General features: G+C 44.6%; 1 protein-coding gene across 1 annotated transcript in view; it reads left to right on the forward strand.

Moving 5' to 3' along the window:
• The window catches only part of LOC126475337 (uncharacterized), an 802,694-nt gene that overhangs the window by 574,375 nt on the left and 205,942 nt on the right, over positions 1-22,377 (forward strand). The window contains exon 3 of the mRNA XM_050103141.1: positions 21,926-22,345. Within this exon, the coding sequence (XP_049959098.1) occupies positions 21,926-22,345 (420 nt within the window). The remainder of the gene's footprint in view (positions 1-21,925; positions 22,346-22,377) is intronic.

Here is a 22,377-nt window from a genome sequence, read left to right on the forward strand (position 1 = left end):
GCACAGATATTCAAAAATGTCGGACATATTTTGCTCAGTACATCGTCAAAGAAATATCAATGTTAGGACGACACAAAAATTGGACAAGTACTCGGACTACCGGCCATCAAACTATTGTTGCAGGGATTATTCCCCCTCAAGACAAAATAATCCACTACCTGAGAAAGACTTCTGCAGCAGTGATCACTACACTAAGAGGTGCTATTACCCCGGGAGGTTTACTGTATAACTCAATGTTAGCAGCCAATGAATAAATTAAAACTCCATTACAGTCAGGAAGTTTCTTTCTTGAGTGAAGGGGGTTCAAAGTAAATAGAGCTCCTTCATGTGTAGTGCTGGAAAAGAATGTAGGACTTGCTTCCTTAAATTCTTGCTGCACCCGACATTCATTTCAACCACATTGGGTAACTACTCAGCTTCTAAACCAGGTGCTATAAAGTTATACAGCAAATACAATCTATAAGCACCGGTGTTTAGATAAGAAATGACGCACTGAATAATGCCTAAAGCATGGAAATGCCTCTTTTTGACACATTAGCTCAGATATTACGCTTAATGTTGATGTACCGTACAATGTAATAGACAAAGCTGCACCCATTCGTAGTACAACCAGTTAACTACGTAGCCAGTTTCACATTCCGTGGATAATCAGCACAATTTTTTATGAACTTATGTAGAACGAGTCAGTGTACAGGCAAGATAAATATGATTTTCGTGTGGATACGGTTATAAGTGAGCCATTTACAGATTACTATATAGCACAGTGACTTAAATTTGAGGAGAAGACTGTGTTAGCCCTTGTTGCGTGTGAAATGCTCAGGATAGAAGATTTTAATTTAGATAGACATTTCGTGTTGCTACCTGCCCGATTACATTATAAGTCTAATAATAAAAGATTCTGTTTGTAGTATCACGATACACGTATCCTTCTCCGAGGAGAACGAACGCTGGCGGATGGCATGCTTCATCGTCATACAGACGCAGCGTGTGGAGGGATGTTACAGTGTGCTACCAAGCACACAGCATACTCAACCCTAGTTGGCATAGCCGGTAATGTCAACAGAAACTGTCACTTTTATGGTCTGTTAAGGCTGTGTCTGTGCTCTTTTTCGAGGTTTCCCCGACTTTACTTTCCAACAAATTATCGCAAGAGTGCAAGTTGTCCCTGCTGTCCGGACCTACCTCTAGGCAGAGGTATTTCGACTGTTGTTGAGGCCAGCATGTATTCCAGGCGTCTCACCCACTGCAAACACCTGGTCGCGGTTCTTTTCCTTTTGTGAGTTTACTGACTTTCGGGAGGCGCACACATAGCCCTCGCAATAGTGGAATGTCAGTTATGACGATACGAGCAAAGGACAACACAACATCCAGTCCCCGAGTGGAGAAAATCTCACATACGACCGGGAATCGAAACCGGGTCCATTCGGTTAGCAATCCGCCGTGCTGAGCACGCAACTACCGAGGCGGACTGGTCACGAGTTGCCTAGAGACAAGCACGCCACTTCTCACCAACCATTACTCTTGATGGTAGCCCCAGTATAAAGACGAAGCGGCTTGGATCGACGTATACGCCAGAAGTGGCATCTCTGCGCACTAAATTTCGCAGCGTGTGCTCGTATACCACCAAAGCACCTACAAATTTAACACGTAATCCTACTGCTGTACTATTTACACAAAATAAGCAAATATCTTTACCTGCTATTCTCCTTGGAATTGCAATTTAAATGAACAGCAATGTTCATGTGACTGGTAGCACAGTTAATGGAACATGACTGCATACTATAGTGTCCAATATATTTTCACTATCGCGAATAACCAAAATATAAAATGTATCGACCAAATTTTATTTAGCTACCAAGGGGACATTAATTCTTTGCGTCCCAACACAATAAAAAATTAAAATTTTTCACAAAATTAATCCTTATTGTCAAAGTACTCAAGGAATGCGAGAAGAAATTGACAGAAAGTAAAACAGTCAAGCGTCTTAAAGCTGTGGTTTCACTTTGGAACCACTGGGAAGACGTTTTTAACCACCCATTGATTCATGAGATATATTTGAAAGTAATTTCGCATTTTTTCTAGACTCAGTCCCACATCTCGAAACTTTCATGATCTCGTAATGCCTAAAACAAATATAGTCCTAAGTAAAAAGAAAATGGGGCCTAAATTTAATAAATCTATGTCAAAAGTACATACTGCTTCAGTGGTTTCATTTCGAAACCACTGATAACAGCAGTAGTACAGAATAAAATTTGCGATACACTAACTTCGGATATACCTACTTTCACTATCAATGATCACCTCAATACGATCACTATAAAAAAAACTGCAAGTCACAATCTCTCTAATCACGTAGCACAATCTCCGCACCGACTGTTAATTTCAGGCCGCCAGTGTGGCCGAGCGGTTCTAGGCGCTTCAGTCCGGAACCGCGCGACCGCTACGGTCGCAGGTTCGAATCATGCCTCGGGCATGGATGTGTGTGATGTCCTTAGGTTAGTTAGGTTTAAGTAGTTCTAAGTTTTAGGGGACTGATGACCTCAGAAGTTAAGTCCCATAGTGCTCAGAGCCATTTTGTTAGTTTCAAAGCTATAAGTGACCCCTCCAGTGCCCTACATTCGAAGAAGTATCTCAGTGTACCACTATATGTCTCTGCCTTGCAATAGTATCGGCGGCTTCGTGCGAAAGTACTGGTACTTCAAAAAAATCAAACGGTTGTATGAATGGCCCATGTGCATTTTCCTAGTGTTTCAGGCAGGAATCTCTGGTAATCAAGGGTTTAACCAGTTTGATTACCTTTCTTGTAACTGTGTTCGTCACGCAGATGTGAACAACGATAAGTCCTTTTCAAATAGCGCCTGGATCTTTCTTGTTCGGTAATCCACCTCCTCTCGTCGAGACCTAGTCAACAGTGTATTACAGTGTACCTGTCACGTAGACAGCACCTTATTAAAAACGTAACGTAACACACAATAACTTTGACTTTTCTGTAGTAGCGGATCCGAGGTAACGTATCACGTCCACTTGCTGGAGTTGACAGCAGAAACTGGAAACACAAGAAAAAAAAACGCGCTATGGGCAGTCAGCAAACGGTCGACAGTTGAAGATTTTTATGAATGCAAGCACCCGAGTGAAGAGAGAGAGGAGAAATGCTACTCACCTATGGAACATGTAAGTTAGTAGAACTGCAGCACTGTTTTCTTAACTTACATTCTGTCGACATACTTTCTCCGTAGACGAGTCGCATGTGTACAGATCGCACAAACCTTCAGCTGAATACGCTTGACTGAATGGCCCGTGTGCATTTTCCTAGTGTTTGCATCTGGTTTACTGTCAACTACATCAAGTGGATCCCCTACGTTCTCCTGGGTACAGGAGAGTGCAAGTAAGTTACACGTTACCTTTTTAAGAACGTCATGTCTACGTGAATGACACACTGTGACATGTTTTTGAACGGGCATTGACGAGAGGAAATTGATTACCGAGTAAACAAGATACGGGGTGTGACGGCATTAAGTGCAGCTATTACTGTTGATGGCTGAGGACGGTGTATTGAACAACATTACATCAGAACGAGATTTTCACTCTGCAGCGGAGTGTGCGCTGATATGAAACTTCCTGACGGTTTAAAACTGTGTACCAGACCGAGACGCGAACTCTGGACCATTGCCTTTCGCGGGCAAGTGCTCTACCAACTGAGCTACCCAAGCACGACTCACGACCCGTCCTCACAGCTTCAGTTCTGCCAGTACCTCGTCTCCTACCTTCCAAACTTCACAGAAGCTCTTCTGCGAACCTAGCAGAACTAGCACTCCTGGAAGAAAGCATATTGCGGAGGCTTGGCTTAGCCACAGCCCAGGGGATGTTTCCAGAACGAGATTTTCACTCTGCAGCGGAGTGTGCGCTGACATCCCCTAGGCTGTGGCTAAGACAAGCTTCCGCAATATGCTTTCTTCCAGGAGTGCTAGTTCTGCTAGGTTCGCAGAAGAGCTTCTGTGAAGTTTGGAAGGTAGGAGACGAGGTACTGGCAGAATTGAAGCTGTGAGGACGGGTCGTGAGTCGTGCTTGGGGAGTTCAGTTGGTAGAGCACTTGTCCGCGAAAGGCAATGGTCCCGAGTTCGAGTCTCGATCCGGCACCAAGTTTTAATCTGTCAGGAAGTTTCAACATTACATCAGTATTTCCGTCATATTCAGAGTAATAGTTACGGGTATTACAAGTAATATGTTTTTAGGTTGGGTAGTACCTCCAAGTACATGTGGCAGAAACTAGCCAGTAATGTTTATTTTCCCCTGTGTAGCAGGTCAGGTGTTGAAGTGTGGATGCAAAATAGTTAGTCTCCACTGAAAGCCGAAGTTCACGTAGTGGTGCATTTACGACCATTATAACGATATGTTTCCGTAATGTGTATACATAAACATACAGTTATAAATGTCCCCGTTCGTGGTCGCTAATTATAACAATATTTTTAATTTTGTGCTGTAACAAATAGCTATAATCAGCGGTGGAAATATATTTGCGAACGCCGACCGTGTGCGGCTCTTTCTTGTTGGATCGTCTGATCAGTCGGAAGTTGCATTGGAGAGGAGAGTAAATGCCTACTCAATATATAATTATTTTTGGATAGCTCAACATGTATTTCCTAAGGGGCCATAGTTTATCATGCATTTACCAGTAGAATATGGCGCGGAGAAAATATTTCGCCGCATGCAACTTCCGTCCTATTTCGACGAAAGAATTCGTGACTGTAAACTCTTTATTTGGGAGAAACATAATGAAAATTAAATAACTTCATGAAGGAGTGAGACACAGGTTCTTTACTAAATAAATACTCCATACACCAGTTCCTTTTAACTCTGAATTTATGGCAATTAGTAGATGAACTTACACTGCAATGAAGGATTTAACATGGATGCCGTTTTGACTGGCACTTCTCTTCTCGTAATGAAAATTATTCCTTTGACGTTTTCACATACACGTCGCACAATAAATCTTCTGCTGTGCAGTATTGCACCTTTACTATTGCACTTTTACTTTACACTAAAATAATATTATTTTTAACAATAATAATACGGCGGCAAGACATGCGCGTCCGACACAAGTTACAAGAGACAAGAGAAAATGAGTAACTGAGTAATTGTTCATCGAGAATATCTCGTACATCAAAAGAATGTGTAAAAGTGTTCTTCTGTCCGTTTTTCGCTCCGCGGTTTTCAAAGTCAGTAACTCTCTGCATCTCTGACGGCGCTTCGACAATAAACACGTTACGTCACAGGACGTTCACCTTTTACATTCTCGCAACATTATTTGCTAACTGTAGCTGTTGCCGAGCGACTGCTCTATTAGTGAATGATTGAAAATGATAAGGCAATCACATAATGTTACACCATGCAGAAAACATCAGGTCGTAAAGCTTGTGACAAGTTTGTGGAAAGAGTGTTCGATGCAGGGAAGAAACAACCAGCACACTGGTGTGTGCATATATTAAGGTATCACACACAAAAATAGATGCACTTAAACCTTTTACATCTTGTGTATAGTGCCATTTTTTTAAAAAAAAAGACGAACAACTGTTCGTATATAAAGTGGAACACTACGTGTAGGAGAAACCATGCAAGGCTGGGCTGTGGACACTGTGATTTCCTGTCGAGAAGGTCTTAAGAAGTTGCCTTCGACGGATGCAAAAACCGTTGGAAGCAGATAAGGGCCGAAGAGCTATTACGCCGAAGAGATGTGCGCGCACGTTTGGGTTCGTGACACTGAAATAGCGCGCTGCGTCGGTCGCAGCTGCGCGCCGCGCCCGATGGAGGCCGTGACGAAACGAGGCCCCCCCTGCAGATGGTGGGCCAGCGCAGCCCCTCGCGCCTGACGGACGGGCCCACAATGGTCAATCAGACCAGATCGCAGATAGCGGCCGCTGTTTGCATTAGAAAGGCGCGCCCGTCCCGGGGCCCGGCCCTAAGACAAGGGACGCCGCCATTCTGGCTGCAGCTAGCAGGTAGCGACCCGGCATAAAGGAGAGTTTCTCCGTCTGGCTACGAGGGCTGCCTTCCCTTTACTGCGCGCTCCGGGATGCTTGCTCACGCAACTCCTCTTATTGCGGTCGCCCGTTAGGTTTTTATTTGAATATAGTGAGGTCGGTTCAAAGGTTTATTGCTGTGGGAGACGAAGCAGGATGAGTGGGGGCGGGAAACGGAGACTTCGGGGTAGAGATGAGGGAGGAGAAAGGGCGTCGAGAAGAAGGGTGGGAGGGAGGAGGAAGAGGGGGAGGACAGAGACATGGCCAGCATGGTGGATTTCTTCTTCACTCACTAAGCGCGTATTCAAGCAGCTCTATGAAGAAAGCATGCAAAACTTATGAGATTTAAAATACATTTCAATTTTATCCTTTGGAAACAGTTTTTGGAAGCCTGCGGCTGTGAAAACGACCGGTTTGTTTATTAAATACCTGTCCTACTACCGGCCGGAGTGTCCCGGGCGGTTCTAGGCGCTTCAGTCTGGAACCGCGCGACCTCTACGGTCACAGGTTCGAATCCTGCCTCGGGCATGGATGTGTGTGATGTCCTTAGGTTAGTTAGGTTTAATTAGTTCTAAGCTCTAGGGGACTGATGACCTCAGATGTTAAGTCCCATAGTTCTCAGAGCCATTTGAACCTGTCCTACTGCCAGTTATAATTATCTTTCATTTATTACATGCACGACGCGTTTCGGGAAATGATTTCCATTTTCAGGTGTCTTTCGTGTGTTATGATACTCTCACTTGATGTTTTCGGTGTCTGGGGTACTACATTATTCTATTGTCTTTAGCGTAATATATTAGGTTGGTGCATAAGTTCATAGTATTTCCCATTCGCTTAATAAACAGAGCAGATACACATAACAAATACTTTAGTCATCAATAATATATTTTCGTTTAATTTCGTTAATTTCTGCCAATGTTCAGGTAGTTTTTAGTTTTAGCGATTGCAGAAATCACATAGTTTTTAGGCTAAGAACTCGTCGAGCCATTTTCAGAGCGCATTTTCATCCAGAAAGGAAGATTCTGGAAGGCTGTTCGATAGAGAGCGAAGAACGTGAAAGCCTTAGTGCTCAAGATCAGGTGAATAAGGTGGGTGTGGACTGACTTCCCAGTCCAACTCCTGTATAGTGTTTGTCAGTCCAGCCCCAGTGCAGGAGTGCGTTACCATGGAGTAGCATCACTTCACGCAGCCTTTCTGGTCATGGTTCTGGGACTACATGTTCAAGACAGTTGCTGATAATAAATGTCAGCAGTGATGGTTGCACGTCGAAGAAGCGATTAGTTGTACACCACAACGTCGCTGCTCCACCAGACGTATACCATCATTTCTTGTGGTTGGGTGCAGGTCTTTGTATGGGTGTAAGGTGGCTATAATTTCGCACCTTACAAGCCCTCATCTACATACATTTCCCTGATTTACAACCGGAATTACGTATCATTTGATCGGGTGTACAGCGTATATATGAATATTTAAAGAAGACTGGCACTGTCACGTACATCTTGTAAATAGTTGTTAACGTTTATTGCATGAAAAGTGATGCAGTGTCTTTATTATCAAAACGGCGTAATGGTTCAAATGGCTCTGAGCGCTATGGGACTTAACATCCTGAGGCCATCAGTCCCCTAGAACTTAGAACTACTTAAACCTAACTAACCCAAGGACATCACACACATCCATGCCCGAGGCAGGATTCGAACCTGCGACCGTAGCGGTCGCGCGGTTGCAGACTGAAGCGCCTAGAACCGCTCGGCCACAGCGGCCGGCGCTCTGGTACACGCTTTCACTTGTCGCCGCTGATTGCGCATAACATCCCGATGCAACTAACATCAATAGCTCCTTTCCTCCCTCCCCCTCCCTCCGCCCTACACTTTCAGTTTAAGTACTTAATGGCCTGGTTGAAGCCGTATTCTCAGCTATGCGGTACGTGTCACTGCAGAATAACCTGAATTGTGCCACTGGAGCGGAGCGAATGCAGCAGCATTCTTGTTGACGTGTGAAGCGACGCTCCGGTGAACGGACAGCTATAACATGGTCAGTGGCTGCCGGTGACGAGGCGACGCGACCTGGCCCGCCCGGGCCACGGTACGGCACGCTACGCTACACTAGAGCACAGCACGCCGCTGTCCCGCCTTCATTGCTCGGCCTCGCGCTATTTTTGAGCGCTTTCCGTCCGCCGAGCGGTCGATACTCGTACACTGCACTCAGCTGCTTCGTCTCGCTCTTCACACAGCACACCTGCGCTGCGTTACGAACAGCACAACAGCCGCCGCAGTGACGTCCCAGCAGTGTGCCAGTAGGTGGCTCCGTGTGACAGGATGGCGTCAACTAGATTCTCTGTCACTGCTGTCAGGCCTCTCCAGAATTCAACTGAACTGAACTGACGAATGTCACTTAACTGTTTATTAAATAATTAGCAAAGCTTTCAAGTATTCTGCAGTTGGTGCGGTACTCATTTCTGTTCTTGTAATTTGAAAAAAATTTGTAAATCACATGAAAACGACTTCAGGGTCACTTGCCCCTTGCATATCTCGAAATGCCCTTAGCCTTAATATTAAGCTTATCCAATACGGATCTCCTAGAGTCTGTGATTGTGTATTGAATATAGAAACAGAAAACTGCAACGATTCACTTTTTTTAAATATTCGTTTATTCCCATAAACTTTCTTCCGAGCCTTTTCAGGTTGATATTCAGATGGGGGCACAGGGAAGTTACGTGTTCATTTACATAGCTTGGTGCTGGTTTCTGGTTCTATGGCAAGAAGATACATCGCCTTGTGAAATGGTCATACGTTGTGCTATATTGAAAAACAGATTCTGTTACTGCGACGGTATGGGGATTCGTACCTGACACTTCCATTATCTCTCTGTTCACCAGGAGGATGAATATATACCGCTGTCACTATAAAACTGCCAACATCCAGCATGAGCTCCACAGCTGGTGTATGTTACGAAGGAACAACATACTTTGCTCAGAGACAGCTGTTTGACTTTTGGTACATATTAATACAGTCAATGTATGGACAAATACTATATAAAATTTCAGACTGAACCACTTTATTTGAACCACTTTATTTGAACCACTTTATTTGAACCACTTTATTTGAACCACTTTATTTGAACCACTTTATTTGAACCACTTTATTTGAACCACTTTATTTCTGTTTTTATGTTAACGCTGATTGGAATTACTGGCTTACAGTAAACACAGATACAGTTTATTGCAGTTAGGAAAATAATATGTACAGTAGTACTGCACGCATTTTTAGTAACAGTAAAAAAATTATTTAGCTACATAGCACAAGAATTATCTTCCATTAGATTACTAGCTGGTAATTCAGACAGACATAAATGCACTTCAGAGGTAACGGAAGGGAGAGAGGGTAGGTGTGTGTGTGTGTGTGTGTGTGTGTGTGTGTGTGTGTGTGTGTGTGTGTGTGTGTGTGTGTGTGTGTGTGTGTGAGACCGGGGGGGGGGGGGGGGACAGGAGGCTTATTAGCTGTGCCGAACTCTGCTAAGTCTATTAAGTTGTATACGAAAAAAATCAGTCTGGTTACTGAGAAGGTGGTCTGATGCTATACATTTGTTTGTAAAGATCTTAGTTTTTTTTTAATCAGTACTTTGTTAGTTTCTGAGAATATATAGCGTTGTCTCTTGGCACAATGGATTGCATTAGAAGTGTTCGATGGAATTATCCTAAGAATTCAGATCAGACTTCTCAACCTCCTCTTTCTTGTAGTGTCGATCATCTATCTATCGCACTATTTCAACTTTACTTGTACTTGCACCTGGTCTTCAACTTTAGCCCAGTATTCCCGCAGTAGTTTCCCGTGCTGTTCCCTCCTCGCTACAGTCTAGGTTTTGCTAGTTTTTGGTTTACCTTTCTCGGAAACGAAGATGACATTTTAATTTTTCTTGAGTGGACTGCGTTTATAGACATCCTCCCGTGTTATACCCACTTTCTTCAGATCGTTTTCTACCTCGGCGAACACCGAGCGAGGTGGCGCAGTGGTTAGCACACTGGACTCGCATTCGGGAGGACGACGGTTCAATCCCGTCTCCGACCATCCTGATTTAGGTTTTCCGTGATTTCCCTAAATCGTTTCAGGCGAATGCCGAGATGGTTCCTTTGAAAGGGCACGGCCGATTTCCTTCCCAAACCCGAGCTTTCGCTCCGTCTCTAATGACCTCGTTGTCGACGGGACGTTAAACACTAACCACCACCACCACTACCTCGGCAAACCACGCCCCCTAAGTTTTATTTCTTAGATCTTACGTCTGCAGTCAGCCCGTTATCACATGACAGTCTTGCTTTCTCGACCTTAGTCAATCCAAACCGATGATAGCAAGCATTTCCCGCTCGAGGTTTAGCTGTAAAAGTTTCCCAGCATACCTTCACCGCAGTGAAATCGATACAACTCTGTGTTGAGAGTGCACCAGTGTAACAGAAGGCGATACGGACCTTGCCATGTTCGCCTACACAAAATAGGAAAGGATCACACTGCCGATATTTTGACAGCTTCTTCGCCAGAGATTAGTGTTTTCCCACTAATTCTCTCATCTCGTATCTCGTTCCCTTTGAGCAATACTGAAAATAACAAAGTGTTTCTTACATTGAGGTACACTATGTGATCAAAAGTATCCCAACACCCCCAAAAACATACGTTTTTAATATTAGGTGTATTTTGCTGACACCTTCTGCCAGGTACTCCATATTAGTAGTCATTAGACATTGTGAGAGAGCAGAATGGGGCTGTCCGGAGCTCACGGACTTCGAACGTGGTCAGGCGATAGGGTGTCACTTGTGTCATACGTCTATGCGCAAGATTTCCACACCCCTAAACATCCCTCTGTCCACTGTTTCCGATGTGATAGTGACGAGGAAACATGAAGGGACATGTACTGCACAAAAGCGTGCGGACCAACCTCGTCTGTTGACTGATAGAGACCGCCGAAGAGGGTCGTAATGTGTAATAAGCAGACATCTGTCCAGTTCATTACACAGGAACCCAAACTGCATCAGGATGCACTGCAAGTACTGTGACAGTTAGGCGGGAGGTGAGAAAACTTGTATTTCATGGTCGAGGGGCTGCTCATAAGCCACACATCAAGCCGGTAAACGCCAAACGATGCCTCGCTTGGTGTAACGAGCGTAAACATTGAACAATTGAACAGTGGATAGACTTTGTGTGGAGTGACGAATCACGCTACACGATCCGGCGATCCGATGGCAGGGTATGGGTATGGCGAATGCCCGGTGAACGTCATCTGTCAGTGTGTGTAGTGCCAACAGTAAAATTCGGAGGCGGTGGTGTTACGGTGTGGTCGTGTTTTTCATGGATGGGGCTTGCACCCCTTGTTTTTCGTGGCACTATCATAGCACAGGCCTACATTGATGTTTTAAGCACCTTCTTGCTCCCCACTCTTGAAGAGCAATTCGGGGATGGCGACTGCATCTTTCAACACGATCGAGCACCTGTTCATAATGCACGGCATGTTGCGGAGTGGTTACACGACAATAAAATCCCTGTAGGAGACTGGCCTGCACAGCGTCCTGACCTGAATCCTATAGAACACCTTTGGGATGTTTTGGAACGCAGACTTCGTTCCATGCCTCACCGACTGACCTCGATACCTCTCCTCAGTGCAGCACTCCGTGAAGATTAATTTTGGGAGCATGCCGTGAGAGTGTGGATAACATCAGAAACTCCGTGCGGACGTTTTCAGGCGACGCTGTTAGCTACAGGGAGGTTTCAGAGCCAGAAGACTAACGCGTATCGAACAGAGACTTGCGGTGATCGACGGTTGGTGCAGGGACAGGCATCTGACGCTGACATTAATGACCTGAAACAGACGAAGGTATCCATTAACTGGTCCATTACACTACTGGCCATATATCACTGTAAACGGTAAGCACCGTAAAATACAGTCGATGCGAGTGTGTTACGGAGATGTTCAGCAAACTATGCAGAAGTTTGCTGTTGTAGCTCTGAGAGCACACTATTCAAGAAGGCTCGTGAAATACAAAGGGTATTTGGAACTTATGTTCCGATCGGCCGCGAAATGGAAACCACAGCGAAAATAAAAAATGTTTTATTTGCAACAGTCAGCTACAACTTCCATCTTCTTATCTGTATAGTCGTCGCTCCGACATAGACACTTGTAGTAGCGTTGTGCAAAATTTCCAATACCTTTGCATAGAAGTCAGCCACCAATGCTTTCCGCCCATTCTCTACACTGGTCTGCAGGTCGGTGCCTATGCCAAATTGTTGTCTTCATAGCCAGCGGTTCATGTAACAGGGATGAAACTTGAGAGGGAGCCAATTACGGCTGTATTAGGCATGATCAGACACTTCCCATCGAAAGCGCTGCAGGATCATCTTCTTTGCCCCTGAAGACCTAGTAGATAGTGTCGGAAGTTCCATGCGGCTTTTCGCGGATGATGCTGTAGTATACAGAGAAGTTGCAGCATTAGAAAATTGTAGCGAAATGCAGGAAGATCTGCAGCGGATAGGCACTTGGTGCAGGGAGTGGCAACTGAACCTTAACATAGACAAATGCAATGTATTGCGAATACATAGAAAGAAGGATCCTTTATTGTACGATTATATGATAGCGGAACAAACACTGGTAGCAGTTACTTCTGTAAAATATCTGGGAGTATGCGTGCAGAACGATTTGAAGTGGAATGATCATATAAAATTAATTGTTGGTAAGGCGGGTACCAGGTTGAGATTCATTGGGAGAAAGCTTAGAAAATGTACTCCATCAACAAAGGAGGTGGCTTACAAAACACTCGTTCGACCTATACTTGAGTATTGCTCATCAGTGCGGGATCCGTACCAGATCGGGTTGACGGAGGAGATAGAGAAGATACAAAGAAGAGCGGCGCGTTTCGTCACAGGGTTATTTGGTAACCGTGATAGCGTTACGGAGACGTTTAGCAAACTCAAGTGGCAGACTCTGCAAGAGAGGCACTCTGCATCGCAGTGTAGCTTGCTCGCCAGGTTTCGAGAGGGTGCGTTTCTGGATGAGGTATCGAATATATTGCTTCCCCCTACTTATACCTCCTGAGGAGAACACGAATGTAAAATTAGAGAGATTAGAGCGCGCACGGAGGCTTTCCAGCAGTTGTTCTTCCCGCGAACCATACGCGACTGGAACAGGAAAGGGAGGTAATGACAGTGGCACGTAAAGTGCCCTCCGCCACACACCGTTGGGTGGCTTGCTGAGTATAAATGTAGATGTAGATGTAGAAGAGTGCGGCTCCGAATTGCCTTCGAGAAGGAAATGCGTGACAGTTACGTTATGTAGGCTGCATAGTTTCAGGCGAAATTTCTCTCGCCACCCTCGTACTTAACGGAGGACACTATTTTCTAGGCATCTTCACCTGCTCACTGTGCAGAGCTGAAAAGAACGACGTGACGCGATCGAAGGGCGTACTATAGACACTGCCCAAGACATCTGTGCGAAGCTTCATAGGATTTTCACTGTGATTTCGCGATCGATCGGAACTTACTTTGCGTTACTTCTTCCTTCACACGTCTCGTTAAATAACCACAATGAGAGAACCGCAAAATTTAGACCTCATATGGAGGCTTAGCGAAACCTTTTCGTCCCACGTATCATTTGCGAATGGAACACTGATGCTGCTTTGTGTTAAAGCCGTTATAGTCACAAAACTTCATTCTATCGATTTGAGTGCTGGAAGGTGTACTGGGAAACTTTTATAACTAAACCTCACGTGGCAGATACTTGCTGAGATCAATTTGAGTTGACGAATGTGGAAGAAACAGGGTCACGGCGTGATAACGGGCTGAATGTAAACTTAATACTGGCATATGTCCCTGTTCTCTCGCCGTCTTTGAGAGGCCTTACGAGTGAACAAGTTAGTGTGTACAGTTGATGGATAACGTAGAATATGGATCTTGTTTTTATGGCTTCTGTAGCTAATAGATTGATTTATCATTATAAGTAATGAAAATCCAGAGCGATTCTATTTTCCGACTTCTCATATTATACATTATGTATGGCTGAAGAACAGCTAAGCTAAGAAACTTTATAAATGCACTTCTTAGGGCTAATACTAACAACGACACCGTTAAAATTCGGACCCAACAGACCTGAAATCTTCCATATGTGACTAAAACAATAGAAATTTCTTATGGCTACTGAAATATCTTGCAAACCAGTGTCTGTGTATAGAAAAGGGCACATTCCGTGTTTTCTTCCGCCGATGTTTTGCAACAATCAGTTGCGTTGAAAGTTTTGCCACTTTTGGTGCAATTCGTTCATTGCGTCAAGATTCATAAGAGCGTTTCGTGGATAATCATGACAAAGAGGGATTTTGAGGGGGTGGGGGGGGGGGGGGGGGAGCGGAGGGCGGTTGTCGCACTTGGGCTATAACGAAGATCATTAAGACAAATTTTTAAAAATTGTAAAAACAGGCAGAACTATGGAAAGTCCATGGATCTCTTTCCGTCACAGTAAGGGAACACCCGACTGAGAACTGGGAAGGGTGCTATAGGAGGACACCCACATGTAGAGTATAGGTACGCTTTTAAATGTTCAAGCGATAGTAGCAGAGACAAGTAAAAATAGTACGATATATGTTGTAAACATAGTTCAATATTCAGAACAGAAAAAAATAATTTTTTTTTATGATCCAAAACATAATTTCATTTGAAAGTATCCAATGTTATGAAGTGGACTAGATTTAACTAATTTACATAATTAATTAATTGGTTCGTTACAACGTTCTTCTGCTCCGAAGCAGACGATAAGAGCAACCAATAACTCACTTGTTTCTGCTTCCCGTTACCTATAATGCGCTGATAGTGGTACCCCTGCCACACACCTTAAGGTGACTTGTGAAGTGTAGGTGTGGAATTGGCTGATGTGTGGCCGGAAACAAATAAAGGAGATCACAAGCGAAGCTGAGGTCTCTCGACTTGGTGCGGCCTTGATCTTCCTGGCCGCTGCCGTTGGGGATCTCGGCATTAGTATGCAGGCGTAGCCCAGATCCCGTTCCGCTGATGAAGCGTAACGGCAGGAGACGCACCCGGCGGTAGCCAGGTCAGGGTCTCCCTGCGCTGCCAAGGCTGGAATGATTTGCAAAGCCTGTCACACCGCGTCCAGTTAAGAAGCTGCTTATCGTTAACATACGTGTTCCTCTCTGCTTTCCTTACGCTCACAACTGCACCAGTGACCACCGTTACGTGATGATATGAAAGCTATCTAATAATACATCTCATAACACTACGAAGGTCTTCACGGCCAGCTTTTGCTTCAGCAAAACTTCCGGGCTGTGACGCCGTGGACGACGTACAAAACTATTTACTAACGAGAATGAGATTTTCACTCTGCAGCGGAGTGTGCGCTGATATGAAACTTCCTGGCAGATTAAAACCGTGTGCCCGACCGAGACTCGAACTCGGGACGTTTGCCTTTCGCGGGCAAGTGCTCTACCATCTGAGCTACCGAAGCACGACTCACGCAATATCCTCTCTTTCAGGAGTGCTAGTTCTGCAAGGTTCGCAGGAGAGCTTCTGTAAAGTTTGGAAGGTAGGAGACGAGATACTGGCAGAAGTAAAGCTATGAGGACCGGGCGTGGGTCGTGCTTTGGTAGCTCAGATGATAGAGCACTTGCCCGCGAAAGGCAAAGGTCCCGAGTTCGAGTCTCGGTTGGGCACACGGTTTTAATCTGCCAGGAAGTTTCATATTTACTAACCCTTCGCCCGCATCTGTGGGAGACATCTTCACGGATAAACTATCAACTGCTTCTAAAACTAAAGGGGCTTCGAATTTTTAAGCTGTGTAGAGGGCAACATGGGTCGTCACGTGAAACTGAGTGAAACATTGTCTGTCAACGGCCACATCATTATCAATTAAAAGTAACCGTTACTCTGTTGGTGTAAAGTCGCCACCCATACTTTAACGTAGCTTCCTCTTCCTTTCTGTTAAAGTTATCGCGGTAATTATTCTATAGCCTTTCTATATGAGCGCGCATAATTTTAAAATGAATGGAAATGCCTTATATATACAGAGGATGTACGTTATCCAATAGCGACAGACGGTGCGTATAATGTCCCGTGCAGTTGTGGCCAAGTATTTATTGAAACCACAGAAAGAAGTATTAACGCTTGTTTACGCGTAAAACTGAAACATAGTCTTGGACAAATTTGAGAATTTGGTCGTAGCGCAACATGACTGACAGTGTGGAGACGTTGTCACGCGCTCTGTTACAGAAGGGCAATAGTGATTTACAAAAACCGCTGTAATTTCAACAAAAAAGGAGAGATAAAATAAAACTTGGATGCTGACTTCGCAACATGGAAGTAACGACTGATTAATTTTAATCAAGAAACTGCGTCTCCGATAGGAAATAATCATGCATTCGGCATCATGTGACAAACGGTGGTGCCCTCAATAAATTTATTTATTTATTACGTTTTAGGCTGTTACCTATAATTCAAACAGAGGCTATATTCATCCATATTCAAATTATTAGTTGTAACAATCAGTTTTTTTCCTACACATCAGTGTGTAATAAGATAAAATCCCCTACCGAAGCTAACACAACACTGCTTCCCATCACGATAAATATTTTGCTCTTAATGAAGACTACACCGACTACAAACACCTACGCCTATCACTATTAGTATCTATGCCTTTTATCTCTCTCTCCTGTCTGTCATTAGTCTAGATTATAACAAATGCTAATAAATTATGGCACCAAGAACAATAATTTTATCTTGAAACTCTTCCATTTGCCTGTGTTCGCATACAAAAACAGCAACATGGGATTGTGGGTGAAGCAAAACACTTTATTTATTTATTCCAAAACTGTTTTCATGGACAAATATCGCCATCCGTGGGTTCTTGGATTCTAAAATAGACAAAAATAGCATACTTATAAAACATTGTAAAACATTATCATGTTTTTTTTGTTTCTAATACTGTTTTCTGTGAATAATTTTATAATACTTTGTTTACTATACGTCCCAGCATGATATTTTCACTGTTGCCGCTGATCCCGGTATATTTTCTGCGTTTTATAAAATCGTTTACAAGAAACAGTGCTTGAAACAAAACAATACACAAGTTTTACAGTGTTTTATAAGTTTGCTGTTTCTGCACGAGGATTGAGGATGGCGGTATCTGTCGCTGAAACTAGCTCGGAAATAACAAAAGTGTTCTGTATCAAGACGGACCCACAGTCCCACGTTGTTGACTGTGACTCCAGCTTTCTGTCTGCCACATTCCACAAGGTAGGCACACCCTGCCGTTTTCTTGGGCGCTTCGGAGAGCTTTACGGTGGAACCTGCCTCTTCCGTTGTCTGCCGGTTCCCTGGTTAGAATGAAGGATTCCCATGTTCTGATGAGCGTATCTGTTGCCGGTTAGAAGCACAACTGCCTGCCTATCTACATATCCCGGTTCTGTTTCTTTAGATGGCGACGTACGGCCCGCTGCTGCATTTTCACTCTGGTGTAACCATCGCCGTGCATACGCTGTTGGCTGTTCATGTGCTGCAACCGTTGTCTTCAGCTTTCTTCGCAGCGTTGCTCCTGTGTCTTCCGTCGCAAGCACCCGTAGTGCAGTGGACGGGCGTTGATTGATAAGCCTTTCTTGAAATAGCGTTAGCAATATTGTGTGATACCTCCCATTTTGTCTCGCAAGGTGGTATCTCCTTCACATAGACTCCACCATACCGATTTAGTTGCTGCGCTCTACACAATTCATTGTGTCTCTATAAATTAGGGGTCCCTTGAGGTTCCGATGCAGCTGCCAATTTTATCTCTGAAGATATGTCACAAAAAATGCACGCGTGAAGGCGAGACGAAAGTTGTGGAAGAAATCAATCAGTACAATAGAACATATAAATTTAACGTTTTTCATTTATAATTACAAAGCTGTGCTATCAATAACCGACGGAAAACTCAGTTAACATGCTATCTTGAATGGCCTTTTAATGGTCACAGAAAATACTCCATCCTTAAGACTTTCTTTTTTCTTTTTTTGCAATAACTATCTTTTCTTTTATTCCGTCGTAGGTATCTGAAGTTATCAATCTCAAGTTCATATTCATTCCATTTAGGCGTTCAGTTTTAACATATAGTTTTTTTTATTTTCAGTTAGTGATACACTACTGGCCATTAAAATTGCTACACCAAGAAGAAATGCAGATGATAAACGGGTATTCATTGGACAAATATATTATACTAGAACTAACATGTGATTACATTTTCACGAATTTTGGGTGCATAGATCCTAAAAAATCAGTATCCAGAACAACCACCTCTGGCCGTAATAACGGCCTCGATACGTCTGGGCATTGAGTCAAACAGAGCTTGGATGTCATGTACAGGTACAGCTGCCCATGCAGCTTCAACACGATACCACAGTTCATCAACAGTAGTGATTGGCGTATTGTGACGAGCCAGTTGCTCAGCCACCATTGGCCAGACGTTTTCAGCTGGTGAGAGATCTGGAGAATGTACTGGCCAGGGCAGCAGTCGAACATTTTCTGTATCCAGAAAGGCCCATACAGGACCTGCAACATGCGGTCGTGCATTATCCTGCTGAAATGTAGGGTTTCACAGGGATCGAATGAAGGGTAGCGCCACGGGTTGTAACGCAACTGAAATGTAACGTCCACTGTTCAAAGTGCCGTCAATTCGAACAAGAGGTGACCGAGACGTGTAACCAGTGGCACCCCATACCATCACGCCGGGTGATACGCCAGTATGGCGATGACAGATACACGCTTCCAATGTGCGTTCACCACGATGTCGCCAAACACGGATGCGACCATCATGATGCAGTAAACAGAACCTGGATTCATCCGGAAAAATGACGTTTTGCCATTCGTGCACTCAGGTTTGTCGTTGAGTCCACCATCGCAGGCGCTCCTGTCTGTGATGCAGCGTCAAGGGTAACCGCAGCCATGGTCTCCGAGCTGATAGTTCATGCTGCTGCAAACGTCGTCGAACTGTTCGTACAGATGGTTGTTGTCTTGCAAACGTCCGCATCTGTTGACTCAGGGATCGAGACGTGGCTGCACGATCCGTTACAGCCATGCGGATAAGATGCCTGTCATCTCGACTGCTAGTGATACGAGGCCGTTGGGATCCAGCACGGCGTTCCGTACTACCCTCCTGAACCCACCGATTCCATATTCTGCTAACAGTCATTGGATCTCGTCCAACGCGAGCAGCAATGTCGCGATACGATAAACCGCAATCGCAATAGGCTACAATCCGACCTTTATCAAAGTCGGAAACGTGATGGTACGCATTTCTCCTCCTTACACGAAGCATCACAACTACTTTTTCCCCGCAACGCCGGTCAACTGCTGTTTGTATATGAGAAATCGGTTGGAAACTTTCCTTCTGTCAGCACGTTGTAGGAGTCGCCACCGGCGCCAACCTTGCGTAAATGCTCTGAAAAGCTAATCATTTGCATATCACAGCATGTTCTTCCCGTCAGTTAAATTTCGCGTCTGTAGCACGCCATCTTTGTGGTGTAGCAATTTTAATGGCCAGTAGTGTATCGTGTCATCAGCATATCTTGCACATCAGATCTTCCTTGCTCCTGATGTCATACCACCTGTGTGCTGGAAGCAGTTTTCAACTGTATCATCTAAATGGATATAAACGCAAGAAATGAAAGACAAAGGTCTTGTCTAACCTCTCTGACAATTTTAATTCCTCTTGTGATCTCATCTCCTTTCCTTGCTTGTTGTGTGATGTATATTTTGCTTACTGCATACCCTTTCCTCTCTTTCCTCGGCAGACGTAGACAGAAGAAAAAGTAATTTTCAGAAACTTCAGGTGACTGACACTCTCGCAGGCATTATGAACGTTTTTGTTTTTCTTTCTCTTTTTTGTATACGTTTATAATTTTCTTCTGTTTACTATTAATATTTTGATTAGCTTTCTTCAAAAAAGGATATGTCGTGAGATGCGCTACGACGTCGTCTCATTGATGCAGAGGATCATGAAGTAACAAGTATCCCCCTACCGCGATCATTTAAAATGTTTTGACAACTCCCACGTATAAAAAAGCTCCAATTTTTTTTAAAATTTACAGATGAGTTAGTTTGTTCAATATTCGACGTTAAGCACGTAAATGAGAAAAATTGTAGAAAAGGTATGAATTTATGTTTAAAGTTCCTTGAGGTTGCTAAATGCTCACACAGGGGACACTGGCTGAGTATAGTCTGGATAATTTGTGATCGGTTTTCACCAAAAGCTATTTTTATGTGTCGTATACTAAGATTTTGTAGGGATGGACAGTGATATATGTGGATACTGTCTGCAGAAGTGTTGCAAACGGAGTTAGTAGTAAAGTAGTAGTAAATGAAAATTTCATGTCTGGCGAGGAAATTTTCGTGTACGAACAGCGAAATTGTAGTAAGCGCTAAATTTTCTTCCTTTCATTCTTTTGTGGTAGGTGTCAGCAACAAATGTTTGGAAAATGTTTGAAAATATCTGTAAAACTTTTCTGTAAGCCAGCAAGTTCTCTCAATTCTCAAATATTGGACGAATGTAGAGAAAGTAATTTGCACGTGGTGAGTTACGCTGCCTCAAGACATGGATAGAGTTTTTAACTGTAATATCTACATCTACATGATTACTGTGAAATTCACAGTTAAGTACCTGGCAGAGGGTTCATCGCACTATCATCAAGCTATTTACCTATCGTTCCTCTCTCGAACGGTGCAGGGGAAAACAAGCACTTTAATTTCACGTGCGAGCTCTGATTTCTCTTATTTTCTTGTGATATCATTTCTCCCTATGTAGGTTGGCGACAGCAAAATATTTTGACACGTTGAGGAGAAAGTTGGTGATAGAATTTTCTTTAAGATCCTGTTCCAATGATTTCAGTCCCAAATTGCTTATCATATCCGTATCACTGTCTCCCCTATTTAGCGATGATGCAAAACGAGCTGCATTTCTTCGGAATCCTCTATCTGTCCTATCTAGTAGAGGACGAAAAAGCGTCCTCTGTCCAGTAGACCGGTTGCATTTTCTAAGCATTCTGCCAATAAAAAGTACAGACCTCGTGTCTAAAGCATTTTGCAATTGTTTTTGGTCTCCTGATCAATTTTCTGGACAGTAAATTACAGTACCGTCTGCAAACTTAGCACATTAGACTCGCTTTCGGGAGGACGACGGTTCAAATCCGCGTCCGGCCGCACTGATTTAGATTTGGCGCGCTTTTCCTAAATCGCTTCAGGCAAATGCCTGAATGGTTCCTTTGACAGGGCACGCCCGATTTCCTTCCCATTGTTCCCTAATCCGAGCTCATCTCTAATGATCTCGTTGTCGACGGGACGTTAAACTCTAATCTCTTATTCCTCCTCCTCCTCCTCCTCCGTCTGCAAGCAATCTAACAGGGCTGCTCGCATTGTGTCCTTATTATTTAATGCAGATCAGGAACAGCTGAGGACATGTAACACTCCCTTGGGGAAAGCCAGATATTACTTCTGTTTTACTCAATGACTTTCCGTCAGTTACTACGAAGCTTTCTGACAGAAAATCACGAATCCAGTTGCACAAGACACACAATATGATGAGAAATCGCTTGTGAGGAATGGTGTCGACACTTTCAGGAAAAGTGAAAATATGGAATCAATTTTACATCTGCTGTCGATAGTGACCATTCCTTTGTGAGAATAAAGAGCTAGTTGTGTTATTGTGTTGGTTGCCATGGAAGTGTAACTGTTAACGAGCAGATTACAACATTTTTTGTAAATAAAAATTTCGTTGGCTCTGGAAGGAGTTAGAAAGGCAGTCTTCAATTGGAATGAACTAGGTTAGCCGTTTCTTGATACAGTTAGCTGCGGACTGCTGCTGAGTACTGGCGCTGTGCTGTGTGCTTGACGTGGGCGCGCCTCTGCTTACAGATGGATAACCCGGGGTTCCAGAACGACGAGTGCGGCGCGATGCCGCGGCTGGCGCGCTCTCCCAGCCTGTCGCCGAGCGAGTGCCGGGTGCACGCGCCCGCCCCCGCCGCCCCAGCCACTGTACCGGCGCTGGCGCCGCCGGCCGCCCCCGCGCGCTCTGGCCCCGGCTACCTGCGATTCGGCGGCGGCGGAGCGCAGCCACAGGCGCCGAGCAGCCCAGCCTCCGCCCCCGCGCCGGTGACCGCCCCCGCCCCCAGCCCCCAGGGGCACGGCCTGCGAGAGCTGCTGGGCCGCCTCCAGCTGCCCGCCGCCGCCTCGCCGGACCCCAAGAAGGCGGCCGACGCGTCGCCGCTCTCCACCGTCAGCGCCATCGTCGCCAAGACCTTCCCGCCGTCGCCGCTGCACAAGGCCGCCGCGCTGGTGAGTGCACGCACCTCACTACTACATTTCCT

Source organism: Schistocerca serialis, chromosome 1 (assembly GCF_023864345.2).
Source record: "Schistocerca serialis cubense isolate TAMUIC-IGC-003099 chromosome 1, iqSchSeri2.2, whole genome shotgun sequence".
Lineage (NCBI taxonomy): Eukaryota > Metazoa > Arthropoda > Insecta > Orthoptera > Acrididae > Schistocerca > Schistocerca serialis.